We start from the raw sequence: 22,043 nt of genomic DNA, 5'->3' as shown, positions 1-22,043 counted from the left end.
GATTCTATGAACTGATTGGTTGCCTGACTAGTTAAGAAAGTCCTCTAAAATACAAAACTTTGTGATGATGTCCAACAGTTTATCAGAGTCCACTGTTGCAATAACTAAAGACGAAATAGTGTTGCACTTTTACAGCACCTTCTATCCAAGAATGTATCAGCTCTATCACATATTAATGATCTAAATATTAGAAAATCCTACTGATGAGCGGAAGCATGACCTTAAGTTTTAGAAAGGAAGACTGAGTCCTATGTTGACTAAATGCTGAATCTAATTAGTATTGACTATATACCTTCAGGTCAAGAGGTGTCATAGGCTAGTATGTATGATGTTTGTAGATTATGATAATTTGTATCTCATTTTCCTTGTGTAATATGATCTTGTCATAGGCATCAACAACTATGAATTGCATTCAAAGTAACATTTGGTGTCTGATTCTGACAAAAAGTATGGCATTAGTTGAAATCTAGTATCTGGTGCAGAAATCTGTGAAATTGCTGCAGAAATCACTGCAGAAAGCAACAGGACCAGATGTTTTTCAAAGTGTTACTTACTATACACCACAGGGTGAGAGGGCTGAGTTGGCACCGACTGTGTAGAAGGACCTGGGGACTGTGGCTCATCCGTGCTTGTGCCCGACTGCTGGAAAGCCAGGTCAATTTCTTCATCTGTCAGGCCTGGGGGAGCAGAGGAAATGAAATCAGTTTAGCACCTTTACCCACTTGATGCACGCATAATTAAATTCTCAAGCCAGGCAGAACCCTTTCAAGCTGCAAAGAATTTTGGCACTGACTTGAGCAGTAATGCCTCCCCAATTTTGGATTCACTGGAATGTCTCCCTCTCTCTTTCTCTGTTGCAATTTAACCTTAAGCGACAGAATATTAGCCTCAACGCTGCTTCCAAATGTGGCTCATTCAATTTCCTTAATTTATCCTTGAGTTTATTGCTGCTTTTGAAGTAGCTTTCTATTGCAATTCTCCATTCTTCCCCCGAAAAAAAGATACCATCAACTGCAAATGTGGCTCATTTTAATCTGTAATGGTGTAAAAAAAAAAAAGAGGGGAAAAAACTAACAATAATGCATGAAAACAGACAGGGAAACAAAAAACTAATTATTGGGTTAGACGACTAATTAGTCTAGATCGTTTCCGAAGACGGGAATAATTTGCTTTATTTTATGACAAATGCAGAAATAAAAAGAAAAAATCAGGACTGACTGTGATTAGTATGAATGGGACACAGAATGTAAGGAGGAAATAAAACTATAACAAAACAGATCAAAACAAGGCCAAGCCCAAACTTTCAGCTTAGCGTTGCCCCGGCCTATTGCTGCATGATTAGATTGCCCTAGGGCAGCCTGGTTTTTATTTCACGCAGAGCTGTAGTAATACTGCACACATGGTACATGTTGGTGCAGTCACTCCTGCCATCAGGAAATGCCAGGATGACCATCTGTAATTGGCCACAACATATGGAAAGGATTTGGCCAACAAGGGGGGAAAGAAAAGCAGCTAAAGGATTCACGATGACCAGCATCTGTGAAGAAGGAAGCACAGCTGGATTATTTTTTCCAACAGGAGAAAACATCCTCTAGAAAAAGAATGTAGTACTCAGATGGAAACCATGATGTGGGGCATGGACAGCTGTGTATTATTTGTTGTTATTCTCCTGCACAGAAGCAGATAGAAAGCCAGCGTCCCTACTATGAGGAACATGTGAAGTGATTCAGGACATTTTACTATATATGCAGTGCGTATGCAAAAACATTCAGAAAGGCTTGGAAGTGAGAATATAGATTTAAGGAAGGAGATTTAGAAGAGAAGAGACAGACCACTTGATTCTCACACAGTTGTAGAGACTGAGCACAGCAAGGAAAATGGTATGAATAAGACAGCAGTGGGAGAAAAATGGGGAAACGCTTTCTCTCCACCACCTCCACTCGAGATCCATGAAGTATTGCTGGTAGGTGAAATTCCTGAACTTAATCCTTTAAAACACTTTGTTTTTTAACATTACGGGGAGATACAATACAGAAAATGGCCAGACTTCTGAGCGTATTACATAAGTTTCGAGAAATTTTTTCACGACCTTAAACTTCACTGCATACTGGGGGTCCAGACAGAACAATTTGTTGCACAAATAATATTGCCATAAATAAATACACAAATCTGTCTCAGAACTGTTATTTAATATCATAAAGCACTAACACAGTGCTTCTGGTATTCAGAAGGCTTTATAACCATTAACAGATCTTTTTCCTATTCCTGTGTGTGAGCTACTGTGAGTTCCTGTGAGATATTGTTCTATCTACTCTACAGTGCAGATACTGATGCACAGAGAAGTTAGATGATTTCTCTAACATAACAGAATATTGTCAGTGTCAGAAACAGTATCAGAAATCTAAAGTTCCTGATCTCTGGTCCTGCAATCAGACAAAATCACCCCTTTACTTGTATTTGATGCATGCCTCAAATAGCAAGGAACCAAAACCACACATAACATTATGGAACAAGACCTGCAGTGAGAGTAATAAAAGGCACACGAACACAACTCAGCCTACTGTTCTAGTCACAAAAGCAATATTTATGGTGTCTAATCCATGTTAAAAAGCAAAGTCCTAATCAGAAAGAAACTGTTTTAACCAGCTCCTAATTATCCAATGTAGGAGAAAGCATAAACAGATGCCAACACTGCAGATCGCTAGCAACTATGGAATTTTCATAAAGATGGGAGACAACATTAGCTGCTGGCTGCAAATGTGGCTCCCACTAGAATAGGGCATTTTGTTCTAGTGCCACACAAAGACAGCAAATCTGATAATATTTAACACTTAGAAATGTATGAAAGTTATGGAGGATCCTTACTTCATTCTACAAAAAGAGCAGGAAACAATGCTTATTGTTTCCTAACCATACTGCCCCTTCTATTCTCATCCTGTTTGAGAAAAAAAAACTAAAATCTTTTTACAGATAAAATGCACTTCTAGGATTATTCTGATCTTGCCAACTAGGGACACTCAAGTATCACTGCTTCCATTAAAACCCTGCTGTACTGTGACAAAAAAGCTAATGCGAATGATAGAATGATAGGAAACCTTCACATTTGAGTTCCTGGTTTGAATCCTGTGCAAAGTAGTGCAAGTTAAAATTGTTATTACTTTCCTGGACTACTCTGCTACCTTGTGAAGTGGTCTTCTTCATGGTACTAGTGGCATTATACAAAAGAACATCACAACTACATCCCTTCTTAATTATCAGAGGAGAAGACTGGGAGTGCCATCACCTTGAAACACCCCCTTTTTATTCATCTGAACAAGATGTTTTTAAGGCCCTGTCATCTTGGCCTCCAAGCATCAAGGGAATAATTTCCCAGAGCCGATTCCTTAATATATGGAGTAAGTCTGCACTGCAACTAGTCACCTGTGGATTCAGAAATACACCTGTCTTCACAGTTGTCATTTCTCACACACACTAACAAAAATGTACAAGATACTTGAAGACTGTCCACAGGAAATTATAACTAACTCATCAAAATTCCCTTTGGACTGAAATTTTTTCTGATTCACCACCTACACACATGTATGCACATAGTCTGAGTTTTCCATGCCCCAAATTATTCAACCTTGATATATTAATTACATATAGAAAAGTGGGAATTTCTAAACCGGATCAAAGTGTCATCTGTTCCAGTATCTCACCTTTTTTTATTTTATCACAGTCCCTCTATCACAGCATTATATAAAAAAGTATCCATGGTCCATTCATTGTTCTAATCTAGCAGGAAGTTAGTAACCCAAAGATAATACCACTTCCCTTGGATGCAAAAGCAGTGACATGAAAACTGGAGCTTTGCGTCTAATGTAACTCTCAAATAGGTATGCCAAGAAAATCAGCTCCGTTTAACGGAAGAACTGCTGTAAATCCACTTTCTCAACACTTTGGAAAATGAACATTTTAGTTCTTCTGGAGTTGCAGCAAGATCAAGACCATGCAGAACGCAAAAGGTTAAAAGGAACAATAAAGGAAACTGCCAATTGTAAGTGAATTATATTTGGCTTTGAAAGCTGAGCCACGGCTATATTATAAAAGGCATCTCTTTGCGTTGTTTACCATCACCCTGACTAATGCAGACCTTTTTTTTTTGTTTTAAATAATCTCATGCAAATTAGACACACACTTCCTTCCAGTTGATTGCTATCTGCAAGGAATAATCTAACCGCAGAGGGTACTGAGCAAGGACTGAGCTGAGGAGAAGGATGCAAGGAAACTGTCTTCATAGCCCTACAGAATGCAAACCTATTCCCTTCCCCCAACCATCCATTTCATTCCTCTACAGCACCACAGCCATTGCAAAGAATTAGTCATAATTTTCACAAAGCCTTAAAGTTTCCTCTTCAGGCTTCAGGGTGCTGATTTGAATAATCCAGCACCCATGATTGTTTTGCACTTAAAGGTTCTTGCTGACCCTCTTTTGTGATTGTCACTGCTGCCACTCAATTTTCAGGGATCACTTGGCCTCTCTAAACTGTAGTCAAACACAGAATCAGAGCAAGTCAGAGAATAAAATGGGTTGTCACAAACATCTCTTGGTGCCTGCACCTTGGGTATTTTACAAAAAGCTCCTTTGCCCAAGAACTTTTAAGGCTTGACTGTGTGTTTAAGCCCTTTTATAATATCTACTACTATTTAATGTAAGGACCTCATGTACATCAAAATACCATTCCTCTTATGACCTCTGAGGTAGAGGAGTACTTAGAGGAGCACTGTTTTCCATATTTTACAGATGAGGAAGAAGTGAGACGTACAGGTATGAGAAGTGCTCCAAGGTCAGAACCAAACCTCTGACAGTCAGGAAACAAAACTCAGGAGATGTGAGTCCCAATCTGTTGTTTTACCATAAACCCATTCTTCTCTATTTTCTGGATGAAACACAGTAGCAGTAATTGCAATGCAGAACCCTTGCATGAGTTTAACTAGATGAGCCACTTAAGTTTTTTCTTCTTCTTCTCTGACATAGGGTCTGACATTTCAGTGACAACTCTTTTTCCCATCCCATCCACTAAGCATATCTTTTTCGTCATTATATTCCTCCTTGCATTGCTCAATCCAGAAATTCATGCAAGATTTTCACAAACTGAAGGCAACATTAGTTTTAGGGAAAAAATTTCTGCTTAGGAAGAAATTCAGGATTCTGCCATAATAGGGAAAGGTGGTGGAAAGAATTAAGTTCCTTTGGTGGGTTTCCAAAGTCAGCTTTATTACCACTGTGACAGACCACCCTGGAGCAATCGTCAGACCTACCCTTTTGCAGGGACAAAAACAAAAGGCAGGGGAGGGGTGCGGGACGGGGGGTAGTATCTGTTGTTGTTTTCCTCACACATGCACACACTTTCTACTAAGAAAAAAACAAAATAGAACTGGACAACTTGTTCAGCTACAACAACCTATTTGACTGCCTGTAGTTAGTGCATGGTATCATATGACTAAAAGGAAGAACTACTGGTAGACACCCTGAAACAACACTACACTCCTGTTCCCGGAAGCCACCGAGTCAACTCTGCTCAGAAAGAACATGGCCACATTTTAAAAGAATCATCATAAAAACCTTCTGGGATCTGATCCAGACTAATGATTCCACCTGTTCAGTCAGTTACACGCAGTGCTGGGTGATTCTTTTATCAAATGTTTGTCCTATATCCTACTCTGTGCTTAGTTGAACACATTTCAAAAAGGTCAAAAAGGCATAGTCTCCTGATCCATTTTCTTTCATACATCTTGGTTCACACGGCACTCATAAGGCTGAGCCCAACCCAACATTTTAACAAAACCTAAGGTCTCAGAAACATTGCTCTGTTTTTTTTACCCTTCATTCACATTAAGACACTATATTTGAATGTAAACATCCTGCTGCTGCACTTCCAGCTCAAACTTTGTGTAAAGGAATCCAAACATCAAAGGGTAAATGACTGGTCTCAACTGTCAGGCCGAAAAATGCAGAAATAAAAGTGATTTGAAAAGTTACTGAAAGGGCTTTGAATTCTTACAGCTTTATTCATCTACGAGACTGTTAATTATACAATTGCAATCTTTAAGAAACACATACTTTAACCCATCAGGGTGACTAAACAGCAATCAGAATGGATAAAGGTGCTCTAACCTCAGCTGCACAGCACTAAAATAAGGAAGGAAAACCCGACTGACAGTACAATGCTAAGGATTACAGTGAGCTAACCAGGAAGGAAAAGGTTAAAATAAAAAGTATTTTGGCATAACAAAGATAAATAAATAAATAAATCTGGCAGCAGTTTCTCTTCCTGGCCAAGCTTTTTGGAGTCTATAATAAAATGAAGTGTAATGGAGGAGAGGAGGGCAATGTCAGAGGGTGAGGGTTTGGGAGAGAGGTTGTTAAGTATCTCCCTCTCCTCAGCTGTGTTTACTCCATTTACAGGACCCCAGGTGATTGATAGACAGACAAAAGAAAAGCAAGCAGATAGTAACCCCCCTCTGGGAGCATCAGTAAAGGGGATAACTCCTGACATCATCTAGAGCCCCAAACTCTCCTTAGCCACTTGTAATTAAAAAGACAGAGCAAGATATGCAAACCAGAGAAAAAGTAAAAGAGGATTTTTTTTTTATTTATTATTAACATTTTGTTGGAACAGTAGAGTGCAATAAGGACTCTCAGAGCCGTTAAAAGTCGTCGGGTGACCTGCAGACCCCTATTTCCCAGAGCCTTGTATAAAATTGAATTTTTTAAACATAAATTACACGTAATGACGACACTGTAAAAACTAACAGTAATGGAAAGCTGTGCTGTATTTCATTAGCCTGTATTATTCCGTGCCACCTGATCCAGCCGGGCCTTGTTTATGAGTTAGTGTGTTAGCAGATGCCGATGGAAGCATTTGCTTCGACCTTGCTCTTCTCATTGGGGCATGAAATTACGACGGCAGCACCTTGATATTACAGCCATAAATACAGTAAACTGCAAATTTAAGCCAACGGCTCCTATTGTCTCTGAACATAAAGCTGATCGGTATTTATTTAAAAGGAGAACGAAAAAAAATATTATATATCACCTTGTTTATGGGTCCAGTCTCCCCCCCCTTCCCCTAATCTGCCTTATTCACTTGGTTAAATACTAAACAAACAAACTAAATCCTCCCTATTTTCTACTGATTAAATATTCTTATGAAATGAGTATTGTCTTCCGAAAACTGGATCAAAGTATTTTCACTCTGAATAAGAAAGGGCAAGCAAATTGCTTAGCATGTCTTGGAATGGAAAAAACAGGAACAAGTACCACAACTTTTCTTCTCAGTTTTCTATATATGAGAAGTTCAAAATGTAAAATGAAAAAGTTGCTTCTGATCACTCATTCACATTTGTGTGTAACATGTATGTGTATGCACATGAGAAAGAGAAATACGTTTCCTTCCAGTTGTTTTCTATTCAAAAATACCTCCCTTGTTAATACTATTTCAAAACAAGGAGGAAAGATATAGAAAAAAAAATTGCAGTAAGATTAATGGGAGGGGAGAAAAGTGCATAGGATTCCTTCTCTGAGGCAGCACACATCAGGGAGAATGCCTCATTTTCCTATAGGCATTTTGGGTAAATACCCCCGTTCACTGACAACATACCCACTAAAATTTATTAGAGGGGAAAAAATCAAACACAAAGGCAAAAGGACATTGTAACATCACAAAGCATATCACAGCATAAATCACAGCATTGTAAGTCAGTGCAAAATGTATTTATTTCACTGGTAGTTTCAAGGCAGGGAAAATACAGTTTCACTTGTAGTAAGAGAGGTCAGGTCTTCCTATTCTAATGTAAAGTAAGCTCCTTGCTTATACAAAGTATGTTATCTCTGTTCCACATAGAAAAAAAAGGAAGGGATACCTTAAGTAAAAGGTCCCAATACTAAGCTATATATTTCAGGGGCCAAAGCACTAAGAGGAGAATACGAGGAACAACATGCAGGACGAAGTGGCTGGATAATGGGACTCAGACTCGGGATTCTGAAATGCAAAAGTCCTATTAGATGCAGTGCTATCACAGCCTTAACAGGATTTGGATGCCTCATTTTTTAATTAATCTATAACAAATCTTCAGGTAGCAGACAGCATAATTCAACAGGCACAATTTTTGCTTCACAAAAAGTTCAGATTAGAAAAAAGGCAGACAGCAACATGACTCTAAATCAAGCAAGACGTGTCCAGAAGACCTCAATAACCTGAATTACAGAACCAGAAGTTTTGTTACAAAGCTCAGTTAAATTCCTACACAACAAGCATATGCAAAACACAGTGAAACTTCAATCTCGGGTATCTTCTTCCAAAGACCTGTCTATTACAGAGTCATTCTACGAATAACATTATCAGCAAAAAAGACAGAAGAAATAAGTCTTTCTGTAACATAAAAATCTTCCCTTCTAAAGACAGGGGGAAATTTTATTTTATCACCATCTATGGGTTTTATTTTCAGGTCTCTTGCCTTCACCTTTTCCTTTCTATCATCATACAAGCAGAAGAACAGTACCTGATAGAAAGCCTCCTTTGAATGGACAATGGTAAAGTCCACCTGTCTATTGCACCACTAGTGATGAAGAAGAGACAATGGATGTGACTAACTGGAAACCAATGTTGTAACACAGTAACACAGGACATCCAATTCAGCCAGTACATGACATGAGAACACTACATAGAGAACAAAAACCTCTGCATATTTGAAATTATTTCAAATTAGTATCTACCTTGGGGTTTGAAGGCTTTGAAGACTCTATGTCAGGATGCCAATTCCAAGGTAGTTTATCAGGAATAGAACATAACCAAGGCTCTGACATATGTTTAAAAGAAGCCCATATAGGGCAGAAAGTCCAGATAATGGAAGAGACACTACTCCAGTAACCACAGTGCTGTCATAATTTGTTATCACAACTGACAACCTCCCTAGAAATAAGACTATGCATTCAGAGAAAACAAGCATTAGATACACTAAACGGGTAAGTTTCCAAGCATACCCAACCTGTGATCTGGCAAATGCTTGTTGTTATTCCTGCAGAGAAACAAGTCTCATGGTGATGGTTCCTGATCCTCATTACTTGTATTATAATACTCCTTAGAGACCCCAAAAGGCATTCACTGTGCAGGTATTGTGCCAGGTACTGTGCAGAAACAAGAGTAGAAGGCAGTCAGACCCAAAGCGTTCAACAGTCTATGTGAAGGAAAGACAGGTTGGAAAGAAAACCACTGCACACATAAATGAAGTAACTTACCCAGAGTACACACCAGGTCTATGAAATTTCCTTTCTATTAAATTGGGAACTACAACAAAAAACATTCTATAAAGGTGAAAGGATATTAATTACTACTACAAGTTCATTTCCAAAAGTAGAACAGTTTGGTACACGGCACTTCAAAAACCTAGAAACTAAGCTTCATTACCAAAACTTACCACGAATTTTAAAAACAGCAGTGTCAGAAAACATTTGTGCTTCAGATCCATTTACTTTGTGTGAAAGAAAAATATTTTGTTAAGCAGCTTGTTGAGCAATAGTAACAAAATGATTGGCCTTTGGCTACTCTTTGATCTGTGATACTATCTTTAGGAGCTTTTAAGGAGAAAGCCAGAGGTTGTCTTAAATTCAGGTAAGGTAAAACACTGGCAATATAGGAGGTTTGGTTTTGATCTACCTTCAGAACTCCGACTTTAAACTGCATTTCCAACAACTTGAACCAGCACGTCACAAGAATTACAGCACTAAAGTAGAAGGAGCTGGCCTGGAGGATCGACAGCCAACCAGACATTTGTAACTCCAACATCTCCTTTGCTATTGCAGCAAAGAATAACCAGGCCTTTCAGTGGTATGGGCCAGAATACAGTCCATATTAGATTTGACCTAGCAGACTGGCCCTAAGGTGGAGTAACTCCAGATTAGAAGTCACTGCTGAGCTGTTATTACTGGACTATGCTGGCCTGCAACTCTAGAACCAGACTCTCTTTCTCCCCAACTCGGTGTTCAAAAGAAAGGAATTGTGGAAAAGAACAGCAATTTCAAGCCATCATAGGGAATTCTTTAACCAGATTTGTCGGAATATCAGAAGGATTACTTGGTTTTATACATAAGAATGAGAAAGTCTGTCCTGATGCACCATTCCCAGTTCCTTGTATTACTCTGGAATTACTGATTGCCCCAAACACACTAACAAGAGCATCTGGATATTTTCTACAGTAGAGAATACCTGTCAGAGAGTAGCTTCTGCAGACTAAGATTAACTGCAATGTAAAGAGCAACTTGCCTCAATGTTATTTATTTCCTCTTTTACTTTCACAACTTTAAACTTTAGAAAGGAACAAAACAAACCCATTAGTCCAGACTTATCACATGAAAAATCATATAAAGTGTATACCAAATAAAGTTTTAGTGTTTGAAGAACACACAGAACAGAACATTGAATATGCAGTACAACAGTGCATACTGCGCACTCTCTCTGTCAGGAAGTTGAAGTAAGAAGCATGGAGAACAGTAGCTACAGCTGCATGTTTCAAAGAAAATGTAAAAATACATGGAGGTATATATGGGAAAAATATATGGAAATGTAAAAAAACCAACACTGGGTGAGGAGCCATGAACACAGGAGTCTAAGTCCTTTTTCTGACAGTATTTTCTCACAACCTTATAGAGTGTCTTTGCTCCTCTAACCCAATTTCTCTAAAGTGGAATCAATGTTAGACACCTAGGAGTCAGGTATCATCGCACTGAGAAGATAAGCTCAATTAAGGAAAATACACCTAAATACTACATATTTGATTATTATGGTACAAATGTTTCAGGTAAATCTGGTTTGCACTTCCCCCAGAAAGACAGAGACGCTAATACACTATTATAAAAAGACATGTCAGCAAGTATTCATTACAGATTATAAATCACCCTCATTCTTCTTTCTTTTGTTTTAGAGAAATTTTTTTACATGCCATTAAAATATTGTTTGCTGAATGCTACTACAAAGCTAGCCACCTGTAAAATTAAAGGCTGATGCTGCCAATAACAGTGTTGAAATACCTTCTGTTTAAAAGGCAAACCTACTTTGTAATTTTTAACACAACTGTATAAATATTTCTCCACCCACCCTTCACAATTTTGTTGGTTACATCGCGTCCATTTAGACAACAACCATCTATGTCATCACACAGGATGTTAATCTTGGGTGGAGAAGAAAGAAACAATAGCAAATGAACTTTTAAGAAACCAAGATTACACATTCAAGCAGGGTCCTTCATGATAAAAGAAGAGTGAAGACAAAAAACATTAGAGGACAAGTCAACAAAATAGCAGAAGTTTCAAAAGACCATTTTTCATCTTTTGGTTTGTTTATTGTTATTATTTTCTCCCCATGTGCCTTCAACAGCTCTTCAGAGTTCTGGAGAAAATTAAAGGAGTCTGGATCAAACGCCCAAAGGACGACTAATGCTAACAATACTAAAAATAATGAGGTTAAGTGGTGGAAAAACTACGGTGACCACACACGGAGAACTGGAGTGGTAAGGTAGAAAAGGAGTTTCATCATTGCTCCCTCGGGACATGCACAGAACATACTAACTGCTTCTAGTTCTCTAGGGTTCCGATTACCATGCCAAACACACCTCCAGAGTTTCCTTATTAGTATAATAAAAAGCCTCTACACATTTGGGTTCTATTCCCAGCCTTGCTATTGACCTTGTGTAGGTCATTTAACCTCCATCTGCCTCAGTTTCTACATCTGTAAAACAGGAATAATATTACATGCTATCCTTTGTAAAATGTTTGAGACTGACACAATTACCACGTACAAAGACTAACTGACAGTTTTGAGAATCTATACATACATTATATGCGTTTGAGCTAGGTAAGGCATTTGCAACAAATAATTTATTCAAGTAACAAGTGTATCCTTTTTTTTGTTCTTGTAGATCATCTTTGGAAATACTTCCAGATTTCTGACTCTCACCAAACTACACAAGGACTCAAATTCATGCTTTGCTTTGACTGGCTGCTAAAATACATGGCATTTCTCTGGTCTCCTTTCGGTCAAGTGTTGCCCTCAAAATCCAATCACTGGAGTTGAATGTTCAAAACGGAAATACTGAAATATCCATTTTTTTAACACTGTCTGTTGTCTTCTAGAGCCTCACAAAAGTTCCAGCCCAGGAGTTAAAATGGGAGTGGTGACACAGAATTCACATAGAAACTGGAGTGAAGATCAAGAAACATTTATGGGCATGTTCCTGCAACATAACACAAGTCAGATCAGTAGGTGAGGCAGCTGAAGCAGCTGAAAACCTCGCTACTAGTATCAACTCATACTGTATGAGGATAGCTCTTGGAGTTCCAGGACTAGGAAATACTCCCTAAATAAAGGAATCCTCTCACAAACAAGGGAGTGAATAAAAATGGGAAGATACTCCCTTCTGGGCACTACATAAGAATGTATCTCCTTCCTGGGGTGCCCAAAGAGCTTTTCACAGAGTCAGGGTCAACGACGAAGGGCCAAGGATGCACTTTGCAGAGCCCTCTCTCTCCACATAATTTTGCACACTAGTCTTGAAGCATAGGAATCAAGCCAGGCACAGGTAGGACGACACTGCTGCAGGAGAAGCGACTGTTTGACGTGCTGTTTAAGGGGCAGACCTCTGAGCAGCAGCTTCGCCCTTGGTCCCCCAGGGATGACACAGCCCCCACGCTCCTGAGTGCCAAGTCCAATGACCAGACAGAACAACTTACCCTTTACTATCACCGCAGTAGGTGAAGCTCACCAAAAGGACTCTGAATCTTTTCTTCCCCCATTTCCTCCCTGGTTTTCTTTTACTGCTACTCCTGTCTGTCTCAGGTGGCCTAGCATGAAAAAAGCTCTCCTTTTGTGATGCAATATCTGGGACCAGGTGAGGCCCTGACTCTGCACATAACCTAACAAATGGGCAAGAGCAGCTTGTGTTCTTATTGGCAGTGCACATGCTAGTAAATACCAACCTCCAGGGTATTCTCAGTAAACACACAGCCATCCCTAGCTTCTAAGATACACACACGCGCGCAAGCACTTGCTTTACCCGACACTGAACTCACACCTCACAAACAAATTATTTAACTACTCTATCCCCCAAGGAAGACAGTGATCATTTCAAATGCAGCTCCCTGCTCGTCTCTCACATACACGCAACGGCCTGATAGGTTAAATGCTGCCATTTAATTACAGTAATGGAACCTGCTATTTTTTGGTTCCCTTGAATCCTCTCTCGCTCTCTTTTTTAAACACATACAGAGTCATCTTTTAAACATGTATTTTATATTTCTGAGTTTAACAGCTGCATTCTTCTGGTTACTTGAAGAGCAGGAGCAATGATATTCTGATACTCTTCTCTGTATCTCTGAGCAGCTAGCCTTCTAAATGCTACCTAAAAAGGAAGACAGGTTGGGGGAGATCCTGTAAGAAGGGATACACACTAACACTGCAGAGGCCAATCTGCCTCTTCATTTACTTAGATGGTTTGCGTTGATGTTATTGAAGAAAACTAGCTTAACATCTCCCACCCCCCCCAAAGCAGCTGGGGCCTGGAGAGGATAAACACGAAAATGCTTTAAGTAATTTTACTGAAAATGCTATAAACATCAGCACATCACACTGACACTATGGTTATATTTATACATATGACTGGAAGTCAGAATTATCTAACTGTTCTTAATACACCTGACTCAGTTTCCCTATCTAAAATGGGGATGCTCTTTCCTCTGTTTCCCACTGAAATCTGAAGTTTACAAACTGTTTGGAGAACGTAAAGGTCTAACAAAGAAGAATAAATGTAATCAGAAGTACATTAAATTGATCTTACAATCTTGCCATTCCACAAAAGGTGTCACAAGCTTAGTCAGTTAATATTTGTAGAGTACTTAGAATATGCAAAGTGTTACAGAAATATGGGATATATGTTTGTTAAATTCTTGAGCATGCTGCAAAACACTTTTTCTTCTTAAGTGAATTCAGGAAGGGGGCTGTAGGTGGCCAAAGGCTAGAAGGTTTTACAGTTAGTTATTATTGAAGGAGGACACATAACACAGTACTACATGAGTAGCACAGTAACTATTTGTAGATTTTACATTTCGTATTGCACGGCAATTAGAAAAAATCCAGAAGCAAAGCATAAGTACTTCCAAGTCAAAATAAATTCTTACCTATGCTAAGGCCACAACACTCCTAGAAAAATACCCATATTACAGCTGTCCTCAGCTTTATTTGTCCTCTAAATGTGAAAAGCTTATTTATTTGTTCCATAGCAGTTGGCTCACAATCAGCCAGCCAGCCATGCAGGGATATTGCCCGTCTTCATTCTCTGGTACGGATATCCACTGGTGTCTCTTAAGGATGGAATCTTAAAAGGTGAGGCAAGGCAGAGACAAAGACAAATTTAATTTTATCACCATAAAAAGGGACATTTCCACATGGGCAGCAAGGACATGAATATCATGTGTATGCGGGGGCGGGGGGGATTATAAACGCATTTTTGGCGAAATTCAATAAAGCTGATTCCACTGCATAAGGTCAGCAATTTACTTTTAAAAAATGATATGATTGCAACTTTTAATATAACCCATGTATTTGCTGCAAGATGCTCTAGAAGATTGTGTAATGTAACCACCCGACCTCTCCACAGGAGCAGAGATCACCCCATTTACCCTTTATTGTCTTGCTAAAAGCAATGCACATTTGCACGGTATGACAAAGTCAACAGCTTTTACTTCAGAGAGCCTCCGATTTCATTGAGAATGAATTCTCTGCTCTCTTCCTGCAGGAGTGGAGTCTTGCTCTGACGAGGTTCCATCAGAAAGAATAGGAAAGAATGAACCAAAAACTAAATTCCCCTTTTTGCTAAGGAAAGAATGATTGCACTCCAGATTAAAATTAAGAGGGACCAGTGTAACAGAAAAGCAAACAGTAGAATTTCATGTTCACGGGCACCCAAGCCATAGTTTTAAACAGAGTAGAAATGTTGTCTAAGAGAACCTAGAGAATTATCTCATACAGGAACTTATTTTATCTTTCCTAGCAGGAAAGTATCATTAGGTCTGAGATGGATTTCAGCAGAAGAGCAACACAGATTATCCTAATTACACTCCTTGTTTTAGCCCCAAGAGAGAAGGCTGTCTCTTTAGACTTAGAATACCAGGTTCATTCACAGAGCTGATCAGGAACTGAATTCCTTTACTTGCTCCAGGAAGACTGTGGGGAAACCCTGGGCTGGATGACCATGAAGAGCAAATTCCTTCTATCACAAAAATATTTTTATACAAACGTACATAGATCTCTTCAACTGTCTCAAGGTGAAGCTTGCTTCAAAGGTCAAAGCTGCAGGGCTGGATTAGGATTGCACGCAATCTGCCTGAGCCTTGACATTCTGACATTCTAAAGTTTGCAGTCCTCCCCTCCCATACACAGCTGACGGAAGTAAATTCTCAACCTCTCTGCAAGTGTGGCTTTTACTGCAGCAAGCAACTTCAAAAATCACACACTGCAGCACCAAGAACTCCAAAACAAGCATATCAAAGCAGTTTATAAACATAGCTAACATAAATCTTACTAAGTCAATAATGCAAAAGTGGTAATTAACCCCATTTTACAGATGGGCAAGCTGAGAACAAGTAACTTGCCCAAAGCCAAGCAAGCAGTCGTATCTCAGATCTCCAATAACTGCTCTTAGATTATAACTACAGAAGTGACTTTCTTTTGGCACTCTGCATTTACTTTCACTTGAAAACATAATAAATAAATTATTAAATTTACAGGTCAGAGTTAGGGTCTGGGTCTTTTTTGCCTATCACTAAGGCTAACAATTTCAGGGCTCTGAATATAACTGACTATTTTAGCACTGTATTCTAGAATAGACTTCAACTAACTCTGCTGTAATCATATTGTTTTTCAATGCTACCAGGAATGGAAATATTATTTTGACAATAAACAAGGCAGACATGACTCAAAACACACTCGGTGAGCAACAGGAGTTAATTTTGCAAAGCCATTTTTAACGGCTCTTTTACATTACATAGTTACTGTCAGATAGCCAAGTGGAGAGACATCATTAAACCCATGACATTCCAATTATTTGTTAAAATTAAGCTTACAACCAATATTTTGTAGCATGCACAACTTCCTGAGCACCAAACTGGTCTGTTCCAATTTATCAATAATTTTCAAGCTACAAAAACATGGCAAAGGTGATTCTGGACTCTTCACTGAAATCGTGAGGAATTTCTGTGGCCCAATAGAAACAGAAGATGTAGCAGACTGTTTACTCAATATACTCTAAATGAATCACCTCTCTTGTTCTGTGGCATATAGATCTACATGGTTCAAGATCACTGTAGGTTGAGCCTGAAGTAAGAGAGGAAGGATATTACCACTAATGTGACTTGTATCCTCTCTCATAGAACACATATATAGGCATTTAGAAGACGTAAAATTTGAGAGTCACTTCCTCAATGTTTTCTTCACAACATCGTTAAACATCAAAGGAGTGCCTCTTGTCATGCACCTTCTCAACACTTCACACAGAAAGCAAAGAGAAAGTCACTGCGATTTTCATGGTTTTAATATTAAATAGCAGATCTTGTATCAAAGCCCTTTAAAATAATCTTGCTTAAACCAATACACTGTGAAGATTAGTAGGCCTTATGTTTTCCATGACTTTTGACTTCTCCTCCCTTTAAACAGGCCCAAGTAGGACTTTTTGCCTCATGTTCAGCAACATACTGTGTTCAGAGCCAGTAATCTAGAGTATTCAAGCCAAACGTGCAAGAACAAAACAGCGCAAGATAACAAACTTGTTGGAGCTATCCAGTAACAATGATGATATATTTTCCTACTAGTGAAAAGCACTTATATGAAAGAATTCTTTAGTTCCAAGTAGAGCTCGTCAACAAACTTCTAGGATGTATTTTTTTCATACAGAAAGTTTCTTCAAAAACTCCCAAAATGTTCTGGAGAAAAGTAATGATTTCATAACAATTCAAAAACCTTTTTTTTCCAAATATTTTCACTGTAATATTATAGTACATATTATATTATTCTATCAATCTCTTTTATTATCAGTTACAATATTAAATGCTCCAGTCTAATCAATACAGAGTGATCTGACAGGTCTATAATATTTCATTTTTAAAAAAAAGACTGCAATTTTATATGTTAATCCCTATTTAATATAAAAACAAATTTCCAAGTATCAGAATTTCCAGTGGGATAGAAATGTATTGTTCAACCTAGTTTCTAGATACCATTGAGGTATAAAACTCAATTGTTATAAAACAATGAAATGTACACGAAGTACAATGCTCTTCTAAAATAACAAACTCCTTTGTAAGTAACTATAGTTTCTATCAAACACACACACACTTTTCTTAATCATCTGGCTATTAAAAACATTAAAAGGTAGGAAAAAGAAAGGATTGCCTTCCTTTGTACACTGCATTACATGGCTAGTTACGCCTAAACTAATGTCAGGTGTTTTTCTGCCCTCTCGTGAATCACTAGTGACTGGCACAAGAGTCAAAGATGAGATAGGAACTTATTTCTCCATGTAGATAGGGACTAAATAGATTACTTTTTCTAAACTTCCTTCCAAATCTTGAGGAATGATAGTGAAGGCTTTCTATCAACTATATTTTCTTCTAAACCCCCTGACAACTCCAAAGAATAGCCCTATCTGATTCCCCAGGATGTCCTATGGTCAACCAGTTTATCACATTTTGTTAGCACTACTGCTGCAGTTCTCTTCTTGCCAAAGAAGCCAAGAAAATCTGTAAAGTTCATGACAAGTTCAGATGTCATGAACAGTGGTAAAATTGATGGGGGAAAAGAGTCAGCATGATGGATAGGCTGGTCTGAACAGCAAGTGACAGATATGCAGACGGAAGACTGGGAGTCATCTCCTTCACAGCAGATAGATAGAGAATCTCAATCATTTTCAGGAAGAAAAAAAGAAAGCAACTAATAAAAAATACAGAACTGTGGAACTAATTTCTGGATCATGAGCACCTCTATTCTTCAGGATTATGAGATTCCAGCAGTAGAAATCTTTCCTGTATATTGAACATTATCAGCACCGGGCAAACATAGCAGAGTGCCAAAACCAGATGTGACTACCGATAATGCTTATTCAGATAGGAACTGTTGCGAGTTTGTTAGCAATGAAAGCATTCATTCTCTCACTTTTCATTCTTCGGAACCCTAATAAGTTCCTTGGGAGACAACCAGATTTTCCCATTTATGCAGGGTTGTATTGACCCAAAGCTTGGATGGGAGACATCTAAAGAACAAACTGGTTGCATGAACAGGTGTAGGTTAAAGACAAATATGTCCTAAGCAAAATATTATAAGGCACATTAGCTGTCTTTCAAAGTCATAAACAGAGGCCTAAGCATCTTTAGTAATTAAATATCCCATAGCGCTTTTCAAGAATCTTAGTAAATTTTTTACTCAGTAATTACATTTTCTATCCCTAAAGCTCCCTCTGCAAGATCACTTAGATAAAGTATTCTTCATTTCCTCTCCTAAAAACCACATAGTGATGTTAAGCAGCTGCTATCCTCTACCTCACAGGTGGATGCTTTTTAGTGGAAAACACAGTGAGATCTAGATGACCCTATACACACCATCAAACATGCTCCATGCAAATAGCTGCAAAGTTTCAATGCTTAATGAGTACAATGTGCTCCAACATCCTCCAATGAAAAGCATCATGAAAATGTAGAATGCATTGACTTCCGTTTAACCGGTACAGTCATTTCTGTAAGTATACACAAGCTGTTAGACCTACTTTATGCTACTTGAACGCCTGCTGCAAACTTCTCTAATAATCAGAAAGCACACCCTCCCTGGTTCTACCTATGCTAGTGAACTTTAATTGTGTGTTAAAGTAATTTGTTCTAGATGCTTAATATACTAAGTATATTCTTGTAATAAATTTTTGTTATCAATATCTGAATTCCAGGTCTCACTTGTACCTTTGCAAGTGCAAGTGATGAGGTCTGTCCAGGCACTAGCGTAAAACGCTTATTAGACAGCTAGAGAACAAGTTACCTGATCTGCAAGTACAAAACAGGACAAGCACTTACTCACACTATCAGTTGTGCAGTGAAGTTAAGTCTTCACTCCTTTTCTTCACCACCTCTTAAATACGTATCTTGTTGGCAAGTTTGAAGAGAAGGACAAGTCATCTAGCATTCCTTGAATACAGTCTACACATACAGCCTAATCACACATTCTTGTAACAGTTTGGCCCAAATAGGTATTTTGACAGCACAACTTACTAACTATATTTTTGGTATGAGTTGTCACTGGACTCTATTGGCTTGCATTGTATTTTCTTCTCAAGGAAAAGCTTTGTAAAAACTGTTCCAGCTTCACTGAGACATGTTAAAGAATTAATTACAAAGTAAAGCTGAAGGAGAAAATTAATTCTGGAAACACAAGAGGTTACTTTTCTTTTCCTCCCTTTTCTGGAAGTGGGGGAGGAAAGGCAGTTATTTTCATCTTCATGCTGGGGGCAGGAGTTGGGAGCTGTCCAGTCGATAACCTGGCCATCAGAACAAGGTTTGTAATTAAAAGGTCAGTGACCTGGAAAGCTAGGGCCTCACTCTCAGGGCTTCTCAGTAATGACGGCGCTATTAAATTAAGACTGTTATGAAATCAATGCTAAAAAAGCTTTCATGGTAACGAGATTCCATTCAAGGACATGCAAACTGCCTCATGAAATGGACTTAAATTATAAAAAAGAAAAGTAATAAAAGAGGGTTAAATTGAAATCTGCTGAAGAATTTACTTTCTTCAAAGCCCTCCAGCAGTGGGCTGTGCTCCCTTCTCTCAGGTCCTCAAGGTGATCCACTTGGGTTTCTTTGGCAAAGGAGAAAAGACAGAGAGGGGATCAACTTCCAAGAATGCAGACTACAAAAAGAGGAAGAAAATTAAGCCAGTTTTCTACTAGGGATTCTGGGTCTGACAGCATTTTTTTCCAGGGAATCAATTGTCTTTGAGCTCTGACTGGGAAGGGGCATGTACAATTAAATAATTTATTCATCTCTTCAGGAATCATGAACGCCTGGCATCTTGACACTGGCAAAATTTTCTGGAACTCTGATGCACTGCAAAAAACTGTGCAAGGCCTACAGGAAAACTTTGTGTGGTAACTCACTTCCTACCAGCTAAAGTAATGAAACAGCCTAGTAGATACAGCATGTAAAAGGGCAACACTTTCAGCAACCTCCAACTCATCTCACCAAGCAAGAGTGCGACTGCTTTTGGAAGCATGTAGCCCATTATGTTACATATATATACAAAAGACCCATCTCCAGGCAGCATATCTTCTGATGAGTGTACAGTATTCTGGGTGGATAATCTCCCAATATAACTCAACAATTATAGATCTACTTGCCCTAATGCATTTCTGTTCTCCCATCACTATAATTTCTGAGCTCCTCATATGCTTTTGTCTGTTCCCACAATCCCATTCTGGGAAGGCATTACTGTACTTGTTTTACAGATGAAGAGAACAAGCAACTAAGAAAAAAGTTTTTCATCCAGGATTACACAATAAGTCTGTAACCTAGTGGTTTTTCCTTTCCCGGCCCCAAAAGACTAGCACCCTGAAAAATAGACCTCCACATGTATAGTGCACTTCCACCCCCTTTCTCTATCTTGCCAGAAGTTACAGATTCAGAGTACACAAAATTAACAAGCCACATGAGTTACCGGATGGGTAACTGAGCAGTACAGGACATCTGAGGCACAACAGTTAGATGACAGACACATTTCCACAAGGGTTTAAACCCCACATGCTGTCTAATTACTCCCAAGGCGCCGCTGATTCTGTGGCATGTCATCAGCAGAATCAGCGAGTTGGACAAAAAACAAACAGCATCTTTTTTTCCTTTCTTTTCTTTCAGATACTCTGAGGGGAAACAGCTGTTTTTCCCTTCATCTGAAGAAGTTCATGATAAAAAGGAGGAAATGTCATAAATTACACAAAATGCCAGTGTAAGCTTCAAAGAAAATGATAAATGATTCTAATAACTTAATGTTTCTCATTAATGCCTCTGTATTTGGGAGTTTAAAAGTGCTTAAGACAACAGAGAAATCTCATCCAACTTTTGAAAGACCTTTTACAAATCCAGGACACCCTCACTCTCCCAACTCTCATCAACGCTATCATCCCATGTTCCAGAGACAGCAGTCCAGCAAACCCCCGACCTGCAAGTAACCAGGAAACCCTACTTTCAGCCTCTGCAACTACTCTTTCACAAGAAACCAAACCCAGTCCAGCTGATGATCCTGCAGAAGCTTTCATTTCTCACCGCACTGAAATGTATTAAACAAAATCCAGTTCCTGTATTAAATATTAAATAATATTAAAAGGAAATAAAATTTGATTGGCCTTTTTCAGGAAGGAGACGCTTATAAAAAAAGAAGAAAAAATTACAATTCAAGGCGGAACCATCTCTGCAAGTCTCAGAAGCGAAATTTCTTAGGCAAAGTCGGGATTGCAGGACCTGAAAGCCTGCCCGCAGCTAATGCTCCAGTCCTACCCCTGTAGCTTACATAGGCTGTAGCTGGTGTAGTGGAAGGCTCCTGCATGGGTAGGGCACCTGGTCTTTTCCCTCCGCATTCACAGACACAAGGTGATCCAGCACCATCCTCTCCACTGCGGGAGTTTTTAACCAGACTTAGTGGGGAGTCACAGACTTCTCCTGTATGGTTCCATGAAAGTAACTACAAAAGACAAGTGCATACATGGTGTACAACTATCTGTAGATATGAAAATTCCCCTCCACCAAACTTATTCCAGGGTCCATAAAAACATCTAATGCAATTTCTGCTTGAAGAAACCTGAGTCAGAGTAACTGTGAAAAAAATACAAGGGTACCTCTGTATTACTTCCTACAAAGGTAATTTTAAAAGAGACTCTTGTAACTGAAATGGCTTCTCTACAGAAAATGCTTTTTCGACTGGCAGTGAGGACTC

At 38.8% G+C, this 22,043-nt stretch overlaps 1 protein-coding gene across 1 annotated transcript in view; it reads right to left on the bottom strand.

Annotated features, from left to right (window-relative positions):
- The window catches only part of PEX14 (peroxisomal biogenesis factor 14), a 78,759-nt gene that overhangs the window by 16,914 nt on the left and 39,802 nt on the right, over positions 1-22,043 (bottom strand). Inside the window, exon 4 of the mRNA XM_075027384.1 lies at positions 555-677. Coding sequence (XP_074883485.1) covers positions 555-677 — 123 coding nt within the window. The remainder of the gene's footprint in view (positions 1-554; positions 678-22,043) is intronic.

The sequence above is a fragment of the Buteo buteo genome, chromosome 5, assembly GCF_964188355.1.
Source record: "Buteo buteo chromosome 5, bButBut1.hap1.1, whole genome shotgun sequence".
NCBI classification, from domain to species: domain Eukaryota; kingdom Metazoa; phylum Chordata; class Aves; order Accipitriformes; family Accipitridae; genus Buteo; species Buteo buteo.
This window is presented reverse-complemented; position numbering and strand designations above follow the sequence as displayed.